Source organism: Lotus japonicus, chromosome 3 (assembly GCF_012489685.1).
Source record: "Lotus japonicus ecotype B-129 chromosome 3, LjGifu_v1.2".
Taxonomy (NCBI): Eukaryota; Viridiplantae; Streptophyta; class Magnoliopsida; order Fabales; family Fabaceae; genus Lotus; species Lotus japonicus.
Genome location: NC_080043.1, coordinates 66,380,067 through 66,393,553, shown reverse-complemented (window position 1 = coordinate 66,393,553; position 13,487 = coordinate 66,380,067). Strand labels below are relative to the sequence as shown.

Genomic DNA, 13,487 nt, shown 5'->3' with positions numbered 1-13,487 from the left:
CCTAAGAGTTCATGATGCATCTGAGAGGGCCAATGAGCAAAGGCAGAGAGTGCTGCACAGGGTTTGTGAACCCTTGAGAAGAGCTATGGCTGAAAGACCATGTGTTGTCTCTGAATGTAATTCAGAAGATGCTGATATGATTACAGTAGAGGTTGCAGAAGAAAGCTCAGACGGTATAGTCATTCTGGAAGATGCAGATGTTAATGAAGTTGAGAAGCAAGGGCCAATTCAAGTTGATATTGCAATGTCTTCAGAGGCTGAAGTTGCTACTCATACACAAGCTCCAGAAGTTCCTACCTCAGCTCCAGCTCCAGAAGTTGCTATTCTTGCTGCCCGGATTGACAGGATTCAGGATGATCAGCAGAGGTTATTTCAGATGGTTGAGCAACAAGGACTTGTTCAGAATGAGCAAAGCAAGCAAATTCAGGAGTCCTCAAGCAAAATGGAAGCAATCATGAAGTATCTGATGGAAAACCTTCCTTCCACTTCCAAGCCTTGAATCCCTCACTTCTATCATGCATGCATTTATTTGTTATGACTGAATTTATTTCATGTTGACTGTGTTAATTTCTTATTCTCTGATTCAATGCACCGTCCATTTAGTAACTCACATGCCTTTATGACTTGATAAGTTTTATGCATGTTTTTCTGTTACTTTCTCTCCTTATATTCTCTGCAATCCTTCTTCCCCATCACAACGCAATTCACTTCACAATCATTCATTTCAATCCTCTCTTACTCTGGTTCAAGAATGACTTCTGTCGAATCAATTTCTGAACTCAAGACTATGGTATTTGACCAATTCTTTCCATGGAGTGTCAATCTATCATCTACTCAGATCTCTCAAGCTCTTGAGAAGATTGAGAATCTTCTGAAATGTTGGCTCACTTCTCATCAGACTCACTGTCTTCAGAATCTTCAAGAAGTTCTGAATGACCTCCTCCGTCTGACCATTCGCCGGAAGGACGTTGAAGATCAGTTCCAAGGCATTTGCATGCTTCTGGAATATGAAGAAGGTCACAATGAAGCGGATCCAGAGGCTGTCCTGGAGAATACTGCTTTGAAGGAAGATTTGGCTACTCAGTTAGCCTCAATTTATCAGGACATTCGTCCCCTACACCTTCAACTTCTCTCCATGAAGAATTCTCGAGCCTTCCTATATATCTAGGATTAGTCTTCTTCATTCCTCTCAATCCTCTGTACTTTTTCTCCGTTCAGTAATAATAACATCTCTTCTTTGCATCACTTTCTTGTTATTGTTATTGTTGGTTTTGTTTTTCACTCTTTTTGATTATGACAAAAAGGGGGAGTACATAAAATGGTTTTGATAAATTTGTATATTATATAAAACCAGTAGAGGAGAACAAGTATCAAATATTTATAGCACATAGATATTGTCAAGTGTCTCAAATAAGGAATACATTTTGTTCATATTCTGAACTAATCTGCTTCTGACGCATTATTCCAATTATAACTGGACAAGACTCTATGTTATTAAGTGATATACGCTAGGTTCTGAACCATCACTTCTGATGAGTATACATCTCTTCAAGCATAAATTCTGATCACATAACCAGACTCCGAATCTAGATTCTTCACCAATTCATCAAGTCATAGATTCAGGGGGAGTCAGGGGGAGACCCTAGCTCAGAATCAGGTGTTATCCCAGATTCAGAAAGAGCAAGGCAAACCGATACACAAGGATAAGTTTAATCTCTGATCTTTTCTCTCTTGTGTATTCAGTTTATTGTGTAAAAATTGTTCATCAAAATACTTGTTTTGTCCTCATCAAAAAGGGGGAGATTGTAAGATCAAGTTTTGATCAGTGGTTGCAGCTCTATGTTTTGATAATTACAATTAAGGTTTGTGATGATGAACAATTGTGGTACCCTAACGTTTGTCTTTTTAAGATGTGTCAAACAGGTTCTGAATCTGACCCAAGCCTATTCGTTCAGAAGAAGAAGAACCAAAGGTTACTAAAAAGAGAGCTCTTTATCCTACCATGTTCGTTCTGAACAGTGGCAAATCCTTCAGAAGTTCTGAAGACACAAGCTCTCAAGAGGATCTGAAGAACCAGAGTCAGAAGTTCTGAAGACTTGCAAGCAGTTGGTTCTGAAGACCCAAACTATTCTAGCTCTGACGATCAGAAGTTCTGAGGAACTCGTTCAGAAGCAGAAGTTGCAAGGTCAGAAGAATCCAAGCTTCAATCTGACGATGATCAGAAGCTTCACCAACGTTCATCTGAAGCCTTCAGATCTCAAGTCAACTGGTGAAAGGACAGGTCACTATCACAGTACAACGTCGTACAAGTCTCAGTCTGTCCGCCACCTACCTCGTTCAGCCTAGCAGTCTGATATTACAGAATTGCCACTCCAACGGATAAAACCCTAGCAACGGCTACATCACAAGTCTTGGAGTATATAAAGGCTGAAGAAAGAAGAAAGAGACTAAGAAACTTTGCTGAAAACATTCAACATATACGAACCAATCTCTTAGCATTATTTCTTCACTGTTCTTAAATATCTGAGTTTACTATTCGCTTTTTAGAAGCACTCATTGTAAACCCGAAACCTTTTACATCACATTGTAAAGTTCCTTAAGAGACCAAGGTTGGTCGGATCTTGAGAGGACTGAATCAAGGTTGATTCAGTGTTTTGGCTAGTCTTAAGAGGATTGGTAGATCAGCTTCTTAAGAGGATACTAGTGAGAAAATCAGTGTATTGTTAGTCACTTAGCAGGTAGCAAAGTGCAGTTGTAACACTCATTGATTTTAGTGAATTGCCTTCATCAGAAGAAGGAAGAAATCACCTTCACAGGTGGACTGGATTAGCTTGAGCTTTTATCTCAAGTGAACCAGGATAAAATACTTGCGTGCTTTGCTTCCTATCATTCAGCACTTAGTTTTTATCTTTGAGTTTTGAAAAAGCTTAAAAGTATACCCGTTATTCAAAAACTCTATTCAAACCCCCCCTTTCTAGTGTTTTTCGCACCTTCAGTGCAGACGGGTCTGGGGAGGAGTCAAGTTCTGAAGACTAGTTTGCTCTGTTCTTGTGCTATTTTCTTTTGTTTTTGGATGCACCATTTGCAAATTTGTGCTAAAAAGGGGGAGTAGTAGTTTGCGTTGAGATTGAAGATTCTATATGCGATGTGGTCTGTAATATTTTGTGGTACTGCTGTGAAGACCTATGTTTCTACTGTGAAGTTGCTTCTTGCTATGTGTGTTTTGATTGTGTTAGCTTTAGTCTGTTTAATTTGAAGACAAGTTCAAGACCATGGCTATGTTTGTTTCAAGAGGCATTTTCTGATAGCTTATGTGCTGCTAACTTCTGATGGCAGTATTTCTGAAACGTTGCCTCTGATTAGCAGTATTTCTGATAGCTTATGTGTTGCTAACTTTTGATGGCAGTATTTCTGAAACGTTGATGTTTTTAGCTGATCTATTTTGGTGTCATCATATGCTAAGGCCTGATTGTACTTCTGGTTGTGTGTTTGTGCTGCTAAGTGTTTTGTTCCAACTATGCCTTCTGAAGTATGGTAGTTGGTTGTGGAGTTGCATTAGTTGAAGGGGAGATTTGACTAAGGGGGAGAATTGTTTCTCTAGTTTTTATCATCTCTGATTGTGAGTTGTTTTAGACAAAATTTGACAAAGGGGGAGATTTTTGGAACATGTTGCCATGCATTTTGTCAAAACAACCGTTTGTCGAAGCAGATGTCGTGGCATCTGACCTCGTGAAGCTAGGGCATCAGTCCTCAGCTTGTGTTTCTGTTGTGGGCCCTCTGAAGATTTACTAAAGATATGTTTTTGAGTTACTTGAGGAGCAAGTAGCTATTCCATAAGGGTTTATTTGTTGGGTTGTTATTTGTTGAAACAATCTTTGTTAAAAGATTGGTTTCTATCTTGTGCAATAAGAAACCGAATCTATCAAGATTGCGTTTTGAATTGCTGTTACTGCAATCTGTTTCTTCAGCCCGTGCTAACCCTAGAGCCCATGTCACCGCTGCTGAAGTCTATAAAAGGATGAAGACCTAAAACTTGAAGATGGTCGAAGCTGATAGAGAGAGATCGAGTGTTTAAGGATTTGTATTTGTGCTTTGTCCTTTGTTAGTTGTGAATCTGACTTTGCTCACTGATTCTATAAAGCAAAGAGAGATTCTGTGTGTTTGATTGCGTTCAAACTCTACTTGTTCATTGTGTTCACCAATCACTGTGACAGTGATTGAGAGAAAGTGAGAGGGGCTCTCATACTTAGGTTGAGATTCTAAGTAGAAATACACTGGGTAGATTAGGAAGTGAACTATGAACTGAGTTGTTCATGAGTGTCTGTAATTCCTGAATCTTGAGATAGTGGATTTCCTTTCTTTGGGTGCAAACCCTCCAGACGTAGGTGAAAGTTTTCACTGAACTGGGTTAACAATTACTGTGTGTTATTGTTTCTGTTGTTAAGTTTTGTTTTACTGTTAAGCGGTTGTCGAACCTCTTGTCCCAGCATCGTGCAGGACAATCGTATCAGAGGGAACCTGAATTACAAAATTATTTTCAAAACCCTAGAGCCTCATTGAGGTTCGCCCGAACCCTATTTCCAAGGGTTCGGGGAACTTTTTCCTTTCTTTTCATGCATGGGTCGTTAGTCAAGTCTTTTAAAGAATTTACCATGATATGTCATGCATGAACTTGTGTCGATATTGTTGTTGAATAGTTGTCCAAGGGTCGCTCACCTAGCCGTAATCCCCTTGTGACTTTGGATGTTGTTTTATGAATGATGTGGTATAAAAGGAAGATAAAATTCTAGGTTTGACTTTAGTGCCTTAAGAACAAAGAGAAAGAGAATTAATAATGTTGTGACTCGCTTGCAAGTGAAATTAATTAGCGGACATAGGTCAGGTAGACTATGGTCCATGAGAACGATGGGCTTGCACGCGAGGGTGTTTTGTGGATGAGGCGGTTAGGTCTCCACGTGATAACCATGATTTAGTCATGGGATAGGGATTGACTGTGTGGTTCTCCCTGAGTTATTTGTGGATGAGTCGGTTAGGTCTCCACGTGATTGAGGGTGGTACTGCGGTCCCCTCCGAGAATTGTTCATCTGCGGATGATCGAGATTGGCCAAGGAGTTTTGGTGGGTTGTGCGATGTGAGGATCCGTTAGTACTGACTAACTGACTGTATATCCATAAACGACATATAACGTTTATATTGTGATACTATTGTACTTGTGATTGTTATTTTTCTGTTGGACCTGACCCTGTTTTGTGTTTACTTGTTTATTTGGGGGGGGTAGATGCCGCTCTCGATGGATATGGAGGATATCACGAGAGTGGAGATTGTTCTGGATAGTCCAAATGAAGACCGACTCTGGGAGGCCGACAATTCCGGAGTGCGAGGATTTATGTCGGCGGTGCAGTATTCTTGGCAAGGAACTGATTTGGGTCGCTCATTGCAAGTCAGGTTCTTAGGGACGGATCAATCATGTTTCCGCATCCTCCAGCTAGGTTTCAGGAGGCCGTGAAAGAAGATACTTCGGAGGATACAGAAGAAGACCATTCGGAGGACGCGACAGTAGAGTCACGCTTACAAGAGGAGGAGGCAGTGGAGTCTCCGCCACCTGAAGTCAAGCCGGAAGTCCGGGTGCAGCGCGTTCCTGGTTGTCCCAAGTGCTTCAGGGTGGGACCTCGGAAAAGTGTGATCATGCTGGAACGGGCCAAGAAGAGGGCGCATGAAGCAGAAGCTGATAGTCCGAAACAGGATCAGGACTAGGAATTCTTTGCAGTGAGACTGAGAGTTTTGCACCGGACTATTATTTATTTTATTTTACTGTCGAGATTTTTGATGTAGGGCTTTAGCCCAAGGATTTATTATTGCACTCTTGAAATTATGGTTTTACTTTCATTAAGAAGTTATTTCTATTCCGAATTATATGTTTTTAATTATACCGCATTGAATTTTTGTAAGGGTTAAGTTTCACAATAATTGGTTCTTTTATCATTAATTAAAGATTAATTAATTAATCGGTGAAAATTCTTTGTGAAAATACACGTGATTAGTTACTGTGTGACACTCGAGAAATTGGGGCGTTACATTCATCCGGAATTGCAACACTTACCGGGTGAACAATGTTCCGACGGATGCAATTCGGTTTAGCTTGTTTCCATTTTCTTTGAAGGATGTAGCGGAGGAATGGCTTAATTCACAACCTCAAGGGAGTATCACTACTTGGGAAGACTTAGCAGAAAAATTCACAACAAGGTTCTTCCCAAGAGCTGTTTTGAGGAAGCTAAAAAAAGACATCATGACTTTTGTGCAAACCGCTGAAGAGAATCTCTATAAAGCTTGGGAGCGCTTCAAGAAGCTCTTGAGGAAATGCCCTCAACACAATCTCACCCAAGCTGAATTGGTTGCAACGTTTTATGATGGTCTACAATACTCTTGGTGGTTTGGTTTGGACTCGGCTTCTAATGGGGAGTTCGATGCTCTTCCCCCACAAGCGGGGTATGACTTGATAGAAAAGATGGCAGCGAGAGCCATGAACTCTGAAAATGATCGTCAAACCCGAAGGAGTATGTTTGAAGTTGAAGCTTACGACAAGCTCTTGGCCTCCAACAAGCAACTCTCCAAACGAATGGCGGAGATTCAAAATCACATAAAGGCGACCAATTTGGTTTGTGCTACAATAGCCAAAGTGGAGTGTGTGACTCATGGAGGGCCTCATGTTAGTGAATTTTGCACCATGGCTAATCAAGGTTCCCGAGGTCAAGGCTTTAGACTATCTCAACAAGACCAAGAGCAAGTTAGTGAAAATGGTGGCAAGAAGAGCTTAGAGGAACTATTGGAGAGCTTCATCAACTACACGGTGAGCAACTATAAGAACCAAGATGCGGCTATCAAGAACGTGGAGAGTCAATTTGGCCAGCTAGCCAAGAAAATAGCCGAAAGGCCTCAAGGTAAACTTCATTCCGATACTATCCCCAATCCCGAACAAGAAAGTGCTTCTGCTATGACTACTAGAAGTGGTAGAGTGTTGAATGGGTTAGAAAAGAAAGCATAGAGAGAAAAAAGTGAGAAAATAGTTGAGGAGGAAGTGAGTTTTCCAATTAAAACTAGAGTGATGAATGATCCTATTCCTGAAATTGGCAAGGTTCCATTTCCTAAAGCATTGACTAAAAAGAATTTGGATAAAAAGTTTTCAAAATTTGTGGATGTTTTTAAGAAACTCCATATCGATATCCCTTTTTTTTTCCGATGCTTTGGAACAAATGCCTATCTATGCTAAGTTCATGAAGGACATTTTAAATAAGAGAAGGAAGTTGAGTGAAGTTGATGAAACTATCATGATGACCGAGAAGTGTAGTGCAATTTTGCAAAGAAAAATGCCTAAGAAGAGAAGGGATCCTGGGAGTTTTACTATCCCAGTGGAGATTGAGGGGTTGACTGTTGTTGAAGCCTTGTGTGATTTGGGAGCGAGCATCAACTTGATGCCGCTTAGCATGTTTAGAATGCTGAACTTAGGAGAGGTCACCCCGACCATGCTCTCCTTACAAATGGCGGATAGATCCCTAAAAACACCATATGGGATTGTGGAAGATGTTATACTGAAGGTGGACATGTATGTATTCCCTGTTGACTTTGTGGTGCTGGACATGGAGGAGGATGCAAAGATTCCTCTCATTCTTGACTGACCCTTCTTAGCCACTGGCAGAGCTAAGATTGATGTTGATAAGGGTCAGCTCATCCTCCGAGTTGGTAAGGACAAGGTAAGATTTTCGGTTTTCAATCCTAATTCACAAACTAACCTTAATGATGATTTTATTTGTGATATGATCAAAAGCTTGTCCAGGTCTTCAAAGGAGACCCCCAACGTAAGTGAAAAAGATGTTGAGCTTAGCCAAGCTCTCATCAAGCTTGTTAGTGAAAACAAGTGTGGGGGGTCTAAAGAGGAGAATTTCCAAGACCACATGGCTCGATTCACTCAAACTAGTCACCTTGTAAATATGGAAGGTGGGACTAGTGATGAGCTCATGATTAAGCTCTTCCCTCACTCCTTGAAAGGGGGAGCAAGGATTTGGTACGATGGTTTAGATGATACCCTCTCTTGGAAGGAATTGTTCCAAAGGTTTTGTGCAAGTTTCCTACCTTGCACATGTGGAAGAAAGATTGATGGTAAGGAATTTCCTTCCTAACATCAAAGGAAGGAGAGTCCACCTAGGACAATAACTTAGGGCTGCTTAGGAGACAACCCAAGTCTTGTTTTATGTTGCTTGTTTGTTTGTTGCATTTTGCAGGAGGAGAGAGCACGCAACTGAATAGCGGGAGGCGGTTCTATAGCCTCTGTGCTTGACTTGGAGAGGAGGTGTATCTCTTCCCTTTAAGTTAATTCATGCATTTTTAGCATATTTTCTCTTTGTAGAACCTTTTTTTTTGTTTGATCATGCATAGTAGTTAGAGTCGTTTTTGGGTCTTTACTTCCCTATACTCACATGTTTTTGCCCTTAGTTATGCTCTCTAACTTGTGCTGGTTTTCGAAAATGTTTTTGTGAATACTTGGATTTTCTTTTGGGGATGAGTGATTGCATGTTTTGGGGAAGAGAGGATGAGACTTCGGTATTCCAAGTGTTTCTTAAGGATAGAGTTGGTGTGGGTCCATAAGGGCCCATCTTAGGCCCTTCACCATAAATTTTCTCTAGAGGATCCTGACTCACTTGTACTTCTTGGTTCTGTATTGATTTCACTCTTTGCATGCTTTGTGATACTTGTACAATTCTTGAGACTTGTAGGTTTTTGAGCCTCAGAGTTTGTTGGCTTGAACATTTGTCCCTAGTTGTCCCATTTGAGCCTATTGAAGATTTCTTTGTTAGCTAAATGATTGGGATTGATGATAAGTTGGATTTTGGGAAATTGATGGTCTTTAAATTGTTTTGGAGCTAAATAAAGTTGGAAATGTCTCTTGCCCCTAGTGTAAAAAAAAAGAAGAAAAAGAAAAAGAAAAAAAAAACTCCTAATCAAGTTGAAGTTGCAAAAAGAAAAAAAATATAAGAAAAGAAAGTTGAAAAAGGGGTCAAGAGACTTGTGCTTAAAAAGTTTGTTGTTGAAAGCTCCGGGGTTACTAATATGACCACACTCAAGATGCTTGAAGCTTTAGACTTCCTTCGGGACCAACCACCTTGTACATCACCAAGCTAAACATTACAACCCTTGTGGAGTCTCTTTGAATTTGTGCATGTTTGATCTCTGTTGCTCTTGAGTGAATGATATCCATAACCTATGAACTGCTTGTTTGCTCAGTGCACTAAATCAATATCTCATCCTAGGATTTTAGATCTATATGCTTCCCATGAGTGGACTCTACACTCTTCTCTTTTCAAAAGATGCATGAAGTAGGTTTTTGGGTCTTTCTCTTGGAACCAACTGTGGTTGCTTTGTACCCCGGTTTTGTGATAAGTATTCCTTGTTGAGCACTTGTTTTGGGAGCATTTCTTGCGCTTGAGGGCAAGCGAGTGTTCTTTACGCTCGAGGGAGAGCTGTCGCTAAGTATAGTGGTGTGATGACCCTAGTTTAGTAGTGTTTTTAGGGTCATTTCTTTGTTTGTTTTGAATCTTTTTGTTGAGTCTCATGTAGTGTTTCATGCATTCTCATGCATTTTTATCTTTATTTGTGTTTTTACTTTGTTATGGTAATTTTATAGTTTTATGGGGACCTTTCTTGCATTTTAAGTAAGTGTAGGACTTTCATATCTTTTCTACTTGAATAAAGGGTCTTTTATGCTAATAATCTCTTGGAGTTCCTAGATATTTTTCCTTGCTTTGTTCCTAAGTAATCAGGTCTGAAACTGCTGAAGAAAGAAGGCCAAGAGGCTTGGAAAATTGAAGGGAGGCTTAAAGGGCAGTAAAGAAGAAGTTTAAGAGACTTTCTAGCATGTAGAGAGCGCTCACGCGCTCGTGTAGAGTGCCTGAGCGCCAATTGGTTCGCTATTTATATCATGCTAGAGAGGAATTGGCGCCTGAGCGCTCCTGTTGAGTGCCTGAGCGCCAATTACCTCCAAAAGCTACTTTTTTCACTTGGAATTGGCGCTCAGGCGTGCTTAATTGGCGCTTGAGAGCCCAGACTGGACTTGTTTGCCTATAAATAGGCTTTTTGTCATTTCTTTTGTAACTTTTGTCATTTCTATACATTCCTAAATAAGTTAGAAGTAAGGTTAGGCTCTGGAGCTTGAGGATAAGCTTTCTCCAAGTCCATGTTCCAGGTTTTATCCTTTCTTTCTTGTATGGGTTCTATAGCCATGCTTGGCTAAAGCCCTCTTGCTTTGGGTTCTTTGTAAGACTCTTGATGTTTTAATCTTAATTCCTATTTCTATTCATGAATTCTCTGAGTAAACCCTTGAATCCCATATCTTTGCTTCATATTTTAAGCTTGAACGCGTACTAGCTTTATGCTTTTCTATAATAGAACAGAAGTTTGTTATAGATTAGGGACTTGTTGTGGGATTACCCCTTCTATGCTTGCTACTAGGAATAGAGGAAAGTTTGGGGTTTGTTGGCCTGAATTGCATGCTTAGTGCCTTTAGCAAATGTTTAGGTTGTCAAGGAATTGTGCCTATCTTTTGACTTGAGAGGATTGTCTATGCGAGGCCTCGATAGATGATTAATTAGGCTAGAGCATCAAGGAGAGACTCAGAGTTTTGTGGATAGAATAGGTTGACTAAAACTGAATTAGTTAAGCAAGAACCCAAGGCATGCTCACCATTGTTCTCACACACTTATATTTCAATTGCTTGTTAATTAATCACCTAGAAATCAACCTTAAAACTGAATTTTTACTCGCTTTCCTACCGTGAACTCGAGGCTTAAACTGAATTCTCATACCAATTCCATGTGGTTCGATAAATTAAAACCGGGTAGATTCTGTACACTTGCAGATTGACCAACAGTTTCAGAGGCAGACACTAAAACAGGAATGGATGTCTTGCGGGATGGCATATCAATGTCTAGGACATGAGGGTCCAGGAACAAACGATGATCCAAGGGGATTGAGGCACCCTTGGATACAGCCACATCATCCATTCTGAGAATATCAGGATGCTGCTTCAGGATGATGGCAGTTAGGAGAGAGGGGAATGAAATGGGCAGCTTCACATCACAAGTCTCTGCATGCTTCAAGGTTTGAGCAAACACCAGTGAACCAAAATGAAAGGGGATCTCAGTCCCAATTCTGTAGATTAGTTTGGCCAGAATGGCAGAGATAGTAGAAGTATGGTGAGAGGGAATCCAATTCACCACTCCAATCCTGTTAAGGATGGCATACTTAACACTCAGAGAACCAGTAGTAAGAAGCTTTCTTTTTTTTACTAGTAATCCGTCCAGAGTCAAACAGCTCTCCTTTACAAATCAAGTGCTTGGTTGATCACAGCAGGGGAGAAGGTTACACATCTCACACACATACACTTTTCCTGAACTCAGCACTTCCAGGAATACCAACATCATCATCAGACAATTGACTAGGAACTCCTTCACTAGCCTCCCATAACACTTCCCAATATCCAGAACTGTCTTCCTCAGACCAGCCCTCTCAATAAGAGCAACAATTTCCTTACACTCAAGCACATCAATGCCAATCCCCCTTTCCTTTGCAATTCGACGCTTGCAAACATACTTCCACTTGAGAACATTCTCAGCAGCATGAAAAGAGAAATTATCAATAGGAAAAGAGGGAACATCCCGAGGGATGCGCTTACCAGAAATTTATTCTTCTCAGAAGTCAGGATGTCCTGGACATCGGCTTCAATATCAGACTCAGATTCCAGATCAACCCTTGGAATCTTTTTCTTCTTCTCAGCAGTCTTCTTCACCTTCTTGTCAGAAGACTCCACAACCTTGTGTTTTCCCTTGCTCTTCATATCCACTTGCCTTGATGTGTAGGTGGCAGGAGTGGATTTGGCCTTCTTCTGTGAAACAGAGGGGGTTTCTTCAACAGGAACCCTTCTTCTCCTCTTCATCCTGGAGCAACACTTGCCATAGGCACATCATTTGGGTCTTCAGCATCTGAAACTTCATGAATAGACGGTGGGGCTTTGCTAGACTCCTCTGAAGAAACATCCTGGTGGGCTTCATTCTCTGATTCAAAATATTTGGACGAAGAAGAAGATTCCTGAGATGGTGAAATCTCCTTTTCAGGCACATCAGGAACACAAGCTTCTGCGTGAGAGACAGATGCCTCAACATCGGGCACATCATTGGCAGGGTGTCTTCATTGGAAACTTCCTCAAAAGCAGGTGCTTCAAGAACATTCATGGTTTTAGTACGCGACTTGTAGTGCTTTCTGGCATGGGTTCTTGAATCCTTCGTTGCAGAAGCCTTCTTGGATTGAGTGGAAGAATTCACATTCAAACCCATCACTTTGACTCCAAGAGAAGTCTTCTCAATCTTGCCTTTGATAGGATCTTGCTTTCCTCAGACTTGAGACATGGTGAAGAAATAGTGCAAAGTGAACAAATTCAAAGAATTGATGAAAAATTGAGAGCAAGGAAGGACAGAGGTTACGGAATCAAATAACACGACCGGTTGTGAGATTGAAATTTGGCTGTTGGGGATGATTATATAGCAGTTGAGTAATGAAGAAGCAACCTTGATGATGATGTCATAACAGCAGTATTGGTAGTTACGAGAAAACTAGCCGTTAGAGCAAAAACGTGCGTTAATTGCTATGCTTCTTCAAATAGGCAAATCCCAAGATTTCCTCTCAATTTCTCAAAGGTGGTAGCATCAAGTGGTTTGGTGAAGATATCTGCCAATTGCTTTTCAGTGGGAACATGCTCCAAAGTGACAATTTTATCTTCTACCAAATTTCTGATGAAATGATGTCTGATGTCAATGTGCTTAGTCCTACTATGTTGAATAGGATTCTTGGAAATATTAATAGCATTGGGATTGTCACAATACAATGTCATGACATCTTGCTTGACTTTATACTCCTTTAGCTAGGGGTGAGCACCGGTCGGTTACGGCCGGATTCGGGCTCAAAACCTCCCAACCGATCAAAACCGAGTGCATGATATTGTGGTCCGATTCCGCCCAAACACAGCTTCGATTTGGCGGGTTTCGGGTTAAGCGGGTAAATGGGTCAGTCGGGTGGGTTCAATCGGATCTGGAGGAGATGAGTTTCTCAAACCTTTACCCAGAAAAATTTAAGAAAAAAGAAAGGAGATGATGGCAGATTGGAACGACACCATGGTGCTAACTAAGATGTGAGGTTCATGGAGTTTCAATCCTCTCTAGCGCCTACTGCGGCAATGCTATGGTTTGCCTCCGCTAAGCTTCAACTACACAGATCTAACACTCAATATCATGCTGCGGCCACCAGATCTTCTGCGGTGTTGTAATGGTTTGGTTCCCTCTCCGGTGAGCGTCATCAACTACTCCATTGTAGCACTCCATCTCCATGATCCATCCTTTGCTTGGTCTTGGTCTTCATTATCACCTGATCTACCTCAACTTCTCACA

The 13,487-nt window shown here is 40.9% G+C and overlaps 1 protein-coding gene and 1 non-coding gene across 2 annotated transcripts; both read right to left on the bottom strand.

Moving 5' to 3' along the window:
* Window positions 1-6,268: 6,268 nt before the first annotated feature.
* Window positions 6,269-6,375, bottom strand: LOC130709591 (small nucleolar RNA R71). The gene has a single exon (XR_009010068.1). It is a non-coding gene; the product is annotated as a small nucleolar RNA R71 (small nucleolar RNA).
* A 767-nt stretch (window positions 6,376-7,142) lies between these two features.
* LOC130744545 (uncharacterized) lies at window positions 7,143-11,983 on the bottom strand. The gene is made up of 4 exons (XM_057596718.1): window positions 11,723-11,983; window positions 11,431-11,645; window positions 10,899-11,274; window positions 7,143-7,154 (listed from the first exon to the last, which is right to left on the bottom strand). Exons 1-4 carry the CDS (start codon window positions 11,981-11,983, stop codon window positions 7,143-7,145), a joined length of 864 nt encoding a protein of 287 aa, XP_057452701.1.
* Window positions 11,984-13,487: the final 1,504 nt, after the last annotated feature.